The following is a 9,523-nucleotide window of genomic DNA, read 5'->3' on the forward strand; positions in this document are numbered from 1 at the left end:
GGAGGGTGTAACCTGGTGGGGGTCGGGCTCTTCTCCCAGGCAGTGACAGAATGAGAGAACACACTCCTAGAACTCTCAAACTGTGCCACGGGAGCTCAGGTTGGACATCAGGAGGATTTCACAGAAAGGGTGATTAGACACTGGAACGGATTGCCCGGGAGGTGGTGGAGTCACTGTCCCTGGGGGTGTTTAAAGAAAGGCTGGACGTGGCGCTGCGTGCCATGGTGTGGTTGACACGGTGGCGTTGGGTCAGGGGTGGCACTCGATGATCCCCGACTCGTTTCCAGCCCATTGATCCCGGATTCCCTGAGTGTCAGCCGGCGGGGGGCCGTGCGCATGCGCGCCGGGCTCCCGCTGCGGAGCCTCGTCCGTGGGCCGCGCGCCCCCTGGCGGTGCGATGTGAGGGGCCGGGTCCGCCATGGTGGCGCGGGCGCTGTGGGCGCTGCTGGCGGCGCTGCGAGCGGGCTGGTGCCTCCTGCCGCAGAGCGGGTACCTGCACCCCGACGAGTTCTTCCAGGCACCCGAGGTCATGGCAGGTAAGGCGTGCGCCCGGGACGGGGTGGTCCCGCGCTGGCTCGAGGGGACGCGAAGCCGCACAGCCACGGGCACCGTGTCCCGCATCGCCGGGCGGATGGGTGTTCCCGAGGGATCCCGCTCCGTGACACAGCGCGTCCCGCAAGCCGGGCAGGAGAGGATCTGCAGGGCTGGCCGGGTGGGTGGGTTCCTGCTCTGTGCTGTCCACAGCGAGTGACGCCTCGAACTACATTACCGTGACAGGCTTCTCGATGCTTTGTGGAAATGAATGGTACACTCCTAGACATGTCAAGATTGACGCCAGTCTTAAAAGTTTAGGAGTTGCTCTGTATTGTGATGCCTGTTATACCAAGTAGGATCCCCAATGCTGAATTACTGAATAAAATGTTATTTATGTATGTATTTTTCTTTTTCTCTCCCTTTATAGGAGATATTTTAAACCTACAGGTCTATTATCCATGGGAGTTCCTTTCCAGCTCTCCTTGCAGAACAGTTGTTTTCCCTTTAATGACATCAGGAGTTACATACTGGGTGATCAAGTCTTTGCAGCAGTTGGACATATGTTCAAGTTGCATCAACAGCTACACTCTTCTTGTATCTCCTCGCCTGCTCTTTACAATCTTTTCTTTCATACTCGACTACAGTGTTTATCGATTAGCTCCTTTCTGGGGAGCAGATCCATGGAAAGCGCTGGTACTTCTTGCTGGATCATATGTCACACTGGTGTTTTATACAAGAACGTTTACCAACACACTTGAAGGACTCCTCTTTGCTCTTCTCATGGTACTGGTTTCTTCAAAAAAGTCCAGTGGCAGCTCAGCAGAGCCTACAAGCAGCTCTCTCATAGGTGTCATAACAACTGCTGGGTTTTTCAACAGGCCAACCTTTCTGGCATTTGCTTTAATGCCCCTGCTTTACTGGGCCAGTTTAATTGTTGACTCTCAAAAGAGCATTAAAACTCTCATAAACCACTTTTTGAAGCTTATCCTATGTGCATGTTTTACTGCTATTGTTTTCATAACTGCTGACACCTTCTATTTTACCTCCGTGAGCTTAGACAACTTCTACAGCACTAACAAGAGCAGCCTAATTGATGTAATAGCTCAGTTACATGAGAAAATGGTAGTAACCCCCTTCAATTTTCTCAGCTATAATCTTAATCCTCATAATCTTGCACTGCATGGAAGTCACCCACGAGTTACACATTTTACGGTCAATGGAGTAATGCTGTTTGGGATCTTACATATTCTGGCCATTGGTGCTGGCTTTAAAATGCTAAAGAAATACGTCCATCAATTAATGCCGGTCAGATGGTGTTACCGTGGGCCACCTGGGCTGTTGATGCATTCCGAGGGCAGTCCAACATTGCTGCTGTTTTATTTTGTTCCTTTGGCATTTCTCTCCCTGTTCAGTCACCAGGAGCCTCGGTTTCTCATCCCTCTTATCCTGCCGTTGGTCCTGTTCAGCTCATCACCGAACAGAGCTGTGAAATGGAAACTCCTCCTTGTTCTGTTCAATCTTCTGGGGGCCCTTCTGTTCGGATGCTTACACCAGGGAGGGCTGATTCCCTGTTTGTTTCACTTGGAGCAGCTCATCCATTCTCCAGCGTCCTCAAGCTATCCACGGCACTACACTCTGCTCTTTGCGCACACCTACATGCCTCCAAGGTCTCTGCTCAATATCAAGAAGACAGACATGCATGTGGAAGTCATTGACATGGCTGGGTCTGGAGAAGAAACCCTCTGCCAGACAGTAGAGGAGCAAGCAAGCAATTTTACCTGCAGCGACTGTCACATCTTTATTATAATCCCTGGTACGGTCAGAGCCACAATTACAAAGTGTGGTGTCTCATTCAGGAATGAGACTTTGATATTTCCTCACTTATCAATGGAAGACCCACCACGAATACCTGTCCTATCCAGTGGAAATTGGAGGAGTCAGTTAGGACTTTACATCCTTGAGCTAAACAGAGATCATCAGAGCCTTTAGATTTTAGGAGAACAAAGTTTTAGGTTTTTACTTTATTTGGGTGCTGTCTGATGGTGCTGTGAGACCTTCCTCCTTCACACACCCCCCTTTCAGCACCAGCAGTGGCACTGGGAGCTCTCCCACATCTCTTTATTCCCATTCCTCATGCTCTTAGGGTAGCCAGTTCTGGATAGAACCTGCTTTAAATTTGACTTATTCAGCCCTGTGGTGTTTCATATGAACTTTTGTAATTCTCCTGATGAGAGGGGATGAAATCAGAGTCCCCCAAAACTGTGATTGAAGTGTAGCTGTTTCCATGTGAGATTTATTTTTGAAAGCTCTTATAATCTCTGACAGGGTTTGGGGACTGCGGGGTGTTTACTGATAATAGGTATTAATTCAGCTGCTGGAGAGAGGTTACAGGGCTAGAAAAAAACTGGTCTGACTCAGTAATCTTTTATTTTATGCTCTTTAAAATTCATTAGACCAGACTGCAGTCACAGTACTGTACCACTGCCTTGGGTGGGTCCGTCTTGAAAAATCCCCAGCACTGATCTGGCAGAATCTGATTTAGAACATGGAAGATGCTTCAGCCTAAGTACTTGTGCTAAATCCTAAAATCCAAGCTTTGCCTGTTTAGCCTTCCTTGCCACAGTTCGATCCTCGTGAACGTGCTACCCACGTACCGCCCCGGGCAGCTCGGGAGGACAGCGCTGTGATGGCATCAAGCGTGTCCGAGGTTCCGCGGCTGCAGGTCGGGCGCTCCCTCCTGCTGCTCTGTCACGACTGTCACTCCGGCAGAGGTCCTGCGGGAGCTGGATTGAGGAGCTGCGCAGGCAGAAAGCGGGTAACTGGGAGGGATTTAATCCTTCATGCCATTGGACCAGAAGAATCTCTGAACGGGCTCACCACAGAGCAGAATCCCTCGATTCCGGCGCCGTGGAGGGAAGGCAGCCCCGAGGGAGGAGCCGCATCCCCTGCGCCCCCTCCCCTTGCAGTAACTGCTCTCCATTAAATCAGCTCAGTGGGAATGACAGCTCATATCCTGGCTTTCCACTGGAGAGCAGTCTCCTTTTAGACTGGACACCAAGAACTGGGCTTCAGCTGACCATGGTGTATATGCTCAATAGCACAGAATGACCTACAATCTTTGGTTTTGCCTGGGTGAACTTCTGGATCCAAAACATCCTGACTTGGCACATGCATTGTAGATCAAGCCTCTCTCTCTGAAACAAATCTGACATCTGAATTATTTCTGCTCACAAAGGTGGTAATGCTTTTGGCAGTTCTTCACCCACTCAACCTTACATAAGGTCTTAAGAGACAGGTTTTCAACAGAGACAAGAATAATACAGGTTGATGCCAGGCTCTAAAGAGAAGCTAGGAAAAATCAATGTGCGAGGGATTTGCCTGTATTTTCCAACCTATAGGTATGACCTAGATGTTTAGGGAACATAGCTCTTGTTCTCTTGTAAAGCATTTTGTGTTGCATTCCCTGTATGTTCACCCACATCCTTCATTCCTCATTGCTGACCTGCCTGTAAATTAAGGGGGTGTGTTTGGGGGAAGTCAGGGGGAGAGGAGGTACCTGTCTGTTTGTACTGGTGACTCACAAAGTAGTGTAAGTAGTTGTGAAAGCATTGTGACAGCTAATGTATTTTCAAAGTTAATTTTCTTTTTGCTCTCTTACACTGGGATGATACAACTGTGTGCCACAGCTGGTACTCCATGTCCAGCTTCCCATTTTCAGCTTTCTTGAACAACCTTAGTCTTGATAATTATTTTCATAAAACTTAAGAATTCTGGCAGTCTGAGTGGGGAACATCTTGAAACTCTTGGGGGATGTAATGGAGCACCATTCCCATAGGATGATGACTGCTCTACCACTGCACAGGTAAACCTGCATAGAGCCAGCAAGGGAACCTGGACTAAAAGTACCAGCTCAGATTGACAATATACTGCTTTTGTCTCACCACCCAGACCGTTACAATTTACACTGTAGATGGAGTTTCTCCATCCATGCACATCTACCTGTCTTTGTTGGTGAGGGTTTAATTTTACCAGCAGTGCAGGAAACTGTATCTCAGACAATGTACAAGGTTGTTCTCACCTGGAATGATACAAGTAACAGAAGTGACCCTCCCCAGTTAATTGAGCCTCTACTCAGCTGGATCAAACCGTGAAACATGCTCTGAAGGAAGGTTAACTGCTGTAGTGTCATAGATGTCATCAGATCCAGCATCTTAAGCAAACCTCCCCAATGCATTACACATGATGAATGCATCCTTTTCCATTACATATCTGTATTTCCCTTTATATGTAGGGTGGCTCTATTGGTCATTTATTTTCCCTGTAAACCCTTCTTGCTACAATAGACTTGAGGTGTGCTTTTAGGATAGCTACTGAATTTCTTTTACCCCCCTGTAAGATGTCCATTATCCTGTCCATCATCATCAACACTTAAAACCCTTTTGGGAACAAAATTGTATCAAATATAGAGTATTACTGCTGTATACACAGACATTGTTACAGGTACTCCCGTGAGAATTGTGGTTTTATTTCAAGTTTCTTATCAAGCACCTAAAAGTGACAATCTTCACAGCATTGTGGATGATTATTACGTGAGTCTGCTTGTTCCTGAGAACCGTGGAACGTGTATACTGTCTTTGAAATGGAAATCCATCACACCGATGGATGGAGGAGCAGCTTCCCGTGTTCATGCTTTCCGGAGGAGTCGTTTCAGGCCATGCGATGTGGAACGCACCGTCCAGTCCGCAGCTCGCCATCCACAGCCCGGGCACCGCCGGGGTCCGGAGCGGCTGCCGGGGCCCCGCTGTCACCAGCGCCCGGGGCCCTTCACCCGCCGGCTCCAACACACTCCGTGTGCTCGAGCGCTCGGCGCAGGAGAGCGGCGGCGGTTCCCGTCTCCTCCCCAGCGCTGTCCGCAGCTGCCTCCCGCTCGAAGCGGCGATCACGGCGCTGAGCCGGGGCGGCCACCGCGGCCCGGCCCGCGCGGCCACGGCCACCCCGCGCACGGGCGCCGTCCTTGAGCTCGGCGAGAAAGGCGTCGCGCAGGCGAAGCAAGCGTGGGGCCAGGTCGCGCTGGCCGCGGGTGAGGGCGGCGGCGGTGACCCGGGCGGCGGCGCGGATGGGCCGCGACTCCGAGAGCCGCTCCACGAGCCGCGGGCTGGACAGCAGCAGCAACAGCGCCCGCAGCAGCGCCATGACCACCACTCTCGCGAGACCCGGCGCCCGAGCGTCCCCACGCACAGGGCCCCCGCGCCTCTCGCGAGAGGTGCCGCGCGCCCCGCCGCCGCACTCGCGAGAGCCGCGCACCGCCTCGCCATTGGCTGCGCGGCCGGCGGCGCGTGCGCGGGGCGCGTGCGCGGGGCGCGGGAGGGCGCCAAGGGGCGGCCGGGCTGCGTGGTGTCGGTCGGTCCTGGGCTGGGTAGGACCCGGCCGGGCCTGCTGGGTTGGGCTGGCCTCGGCCGGATCGGGCGGCGCCGCCATGAGCTCCGGCGGAACGCTGAGCATCCTGCGCAGCGACTCCTACGCCGAGCTCAGCCAGTACCGAGACCAGCACTTCCGGGTGAGCAGTGGCCGGGGGCGGGCGCCGCGCGGTCCGGCCGGGCCGGGCCGGGCCGTGAAGTAACGCTGTGTCCTTGCGGCCCAGGGGACGCGGTACGACCAGGAGCGCCTCCTGAGGAAGAGCTGCACGCTTTACGTGGGGAACCTGTCCTTCTACACCACCGAGGAGCAGATCCACGAGCTCTTCGGGAAAAGCGGCGACATCAAGAAGGTCATCATGGGGCTGGACAAAGTGAAGAAAACGCCTGCGGCTTCTGCTTCGTGGAGTATCCTTGTGCGGGGCGGCAGGAGCGGTCAGGGTGTGGGTGAACTGCTCTGCACTGCGGGCCCTGCGTCGCGGGAGAGCTCTCCGAGGATAAAATTAATCGTTTGCTAAAGGGTCTGTGGGAGACCCTGGTGAAAGAGGGCAATGCTGGGCTCACGGTTGGACTTGATGATCTTTCAGGTCTTTTCCAACCATGATTCTGCGATTCGAACATGCACTGCATGTCGAGCGGGGTTAACAGATTGCTTTCGCTTTGATACTTTAACGCAGACATGCCTTAGGTAGTTGACCTCTGCAGTAAATTCATATTCTCCGTGCCGAGGTAAAAAGGTCTTTCTTTTTGTACACACATACTTGTAAAGTTTCTGTTGGCATCTTTCATGCTTGTCACGTGACTTCATTATGTGCACGTTTCTGAGGATCATTCTGTTACTGGTTCTAGTGAATTCACCAGAATGGTGGAACTTTGCAGCATGAATGGAGCATACCTGGGGCTTCCCACTCATTAGCAGTAGAGCTTTGTGTTGTTAAATGTCAGCGTAATTGACAAACTTAATCCAATACATGCGTTTTTGATGCTTGAATTCCTGCACGTTCCTGCCTTTCACTAGCAGTTTTCTCAGCTGGTGTAGCTTCATAAAAGCGATTGCTTTTTGAAGTAACTGAGCAGGAACCTGGTTAAAGCAAAGACTTGGTTTTGTAGCTCATTTCATATTGTTCTTTTTTCCATGTGTTGAAAGTAGAAGTCCATTTTTTTCATTAACCTATTCTAAGGTATTATGCTAGAGGAGATGCTGAAAATGCAATGAGATACATAAACGGGACCAGACTTGACGACAGGATCATAAGGACAGACTGGGATGCAGGATTTAAGGAGGGTAGGCAGTATGGCCGTGGAAGATCAGGGGGACAGGTAGGTTGTTGTACTGCCTGGGGTTTTAAGGGAATGATGACTTTGCCAAACTTCTTGGTTTTGAATGAGCACAGAACAATTTCAGAAATAGCAACTTAGGGGTCATTGTTTAAGATAACACTGGAACACATCTGATCAATGGCAGTGTAATCCAATGAGAATAAATAACTCTTTCATATATTTCACTAAAAGTACTTGCAGAAACAACTCTTAGCTTCCTGGGGAGATAATACTTACAAGTAAGCCCAGAAAATGTAAGGGGCTGTCAGGAACACACAGGACAGCAGCTGGCTTACCCCAGGTGGAGCAGGTGGCAGTGTTGTACTGCCGAAGCCCAAGGCTGGCTATCCTTGCTTGGACTGTGTCCCCAGACACAATTAAAGAGGAAGTTGGGATATGCTGTTCTGGGCTTCTGCGTGATGCGCTTCTGTTTTGTCAGTCAGCTCTGTGTAGCCACTTACATGTTGTGATGTCAGTATAACTGTATTCTAATGGTGTAACAATTTTGAGAAATTGTTTTTCCTTGTCTTTACTGGACTTCCCTTTCTCCCTCCTTCGTAAGGTCCGAGATGAGTATCGGCAAGACTATGATGCTGGAAGAGGTGGCTATGGCAAAACTGTTCAGTGCCAGTGACTCCTCAGCCTCACAAGAGAACCAAATCTGCATTGTGAATGTCCCCAGGCACAAAGTAGGTCTGTGGCACATGTATTCACAGAAACTCCTATTCATGTTTCTGTGAGCACATCCTATGTTCAATACCTCTTCTGTTTTAATACCAGGGTCCAAAGCGTTGCAGAGGACCTGGGAGCAAGGCTTTAAGCATTAGAATGCCTGGGGCTTTGGTCTCGACATGCTGCTGTAACTTACTGAAAGGAACAAAGATGTAATGTTATGGTGCTTTTTTCTTCTCTGGCAAAACTTGATTATTCTGCCACTGGGTTTTGTTTACATTGGTATCACAGGGTGGAGAGCAATGATAAAGGATGATTGGTGGATGTTTCACAGATGAAAGAAAAGGCAAAGAGCCTGAAAAGGAAGTGGAATTTCTAAGGAAATTTTTCAATTTCTAGGGAAGACTTTAGTTGCAGATTTTCTGGGGCTACTGGTTTAGTATCCTTTTTCACTGGTGCTGTTCCTAGAACATTAAATGAACAGACATAATAAAACAAATCAGATTGAGTTCAGGACTCACAAAGTAAGAAGAGAGCAGGAAACACACCTCTGCAGTCTTCTCCAAAGTATAATTGTGATTGCATGACAGAAAACAGCAAATATAAGAATTACAGTAGCTGTTATTTCACAGTTTGAGTATTAGTATTTTGCCCTGTCTGGTAGCTCTCTACAGCCTTAATGTTTGAGGGTAATATCTTCCCTGTGCCTGTAAGGGGTGCATGAAGCCAAATCACCCCCAAAATGGGGTGTTTGAGGACCTGGGGTTATAATGAGAAAGTTTCTTCCCAAAATAGGTTTTCTATTTGAGAAACTTGATTTCAGACAAATTAAAAATAGTAACAAAAGAGTTTTGGGAGGAGCCCAAAACTTTCTACTGAGCATGTGATAAGAATGGCAAAAAAAAAATTTCAGGATTGTGTAGCTTGTTGGGTTTTGGTTTTTTTATTTCCCCACTGGATCCTGTTCATAATGCTTATTGATATGTTGGAATTTTGGTGTACTGCAGACATAAGTTTAAAAAATGTGATCCCAAGATCAATGAAATTGACCTGCTGAAATGAAATCGTTTAAAAGGAACTGTTACAGGGCTTTGGAATTTCTTCATGGACTTCTGAGTTCCATGTGAGTGGCCATTCATAAAGGTTTGTCCAAATACCTTGTTGTCCATGACTTCTTAGAAACTTTTAAGGGTATGTGGAAGTTGACTTTTACTCACTGAAGGTATTTAGGAAATCTTGATGTGTTTCTTGTGTACAGTTAGTCACAACTGTTACTTTAGGTTGCAAAACCAGATTGAACAACTGCTTACTTAGGAAATGTGGTTTTGGGTGGGCTTTGAGGTTTTTTGGCATGTACAGTAAAGCTAGATTTTTGGGATCACTTAGCACTGGTCTGCAAACAAGACTTGGAACAAAGTTATCTTTTCCAATACAATACATTTTATTCTGAGTTTACAGCCTGTAATCTGCTCTAGAACATTGCTGAAGTTTATTTTTCATTGTATCAACTTTGTATAAAAAATGTGTTGCCAAAAACTCTAAAGTCACTTTCTTTTAAATAAAGCTGCAACATTAAAATGGTT

The 9,523-nt window shown here is 48.7% G+C and overlaps 2 protein-coding genes across 2 annotated transcripts; both read left to right on the forward strand.

The window, feature by feature from the left end:
* Positions 1-409: 409 nt before the first annotated feature.
* PIGZ (phosphatidylinositol glycan anchor biosynthesis class Z) lies at positions 410-5,213 on the forward strand. Its single transcript, XM_010406133.4, has 2 exons — positions 410-536; positions 962-5,213. The coding sequence occupies exons 1-2, from the start codon at positions 419-421 to the stop codon at positions 2,521-2,523; spliced, it is 1,680 nt and encodes a 559-aa protein (XP_010404435.1). The 5' UTR covers positions 410-418; the 3' UTR covers positions 2,524-5,213.
* Positions 5,197-9,523, forward strand: LOC104693501 (protein gar2). Its single transcript, XM_039557055.1, is given in 6 exon segments — positions 5,197-5,588; positions 5,620-6,091; positions 6,176-6,332; positions 6,335-6,356; positions 7,130-7,268; positions 7,831-9,523. Coding segments are annotated over 6 exon segments (1,254 nt in total). The 3' UTR covers positions 7,903-9,523.

The sequence above is a fragment of the Corvus cornix genome, chromosome 9 (genome assembly GCF_000738735.6).
Source record: "Corvus cornix cornix isolate S_Up_H32 chromosome 9, ASM73873v5, whole genome shotgun sequence".
Lineage (NCBI taxonomy): Eukaryota > Metazoa > Chordata > Aves > Passeriformes > Corvidae > Corvus > Corvus cornix.

Bases quoted from the DNA above. Each gene is read 5' to 3' on its own strand.
- PIGZ (XM_010406133.4), top strand. From the start codon at position 419: ATGGTGGCGCGGGCGCTGTGGGCGCTGCTGGCGGCGCTGCGAGCGGGC. The intron at 537-961 runs GTAAGGCGTGCG...CTCCCTTTATAG, and splicing joins GGCACCCGAGGTCATGGCAG to GAGATATTTTAAACCTACAG.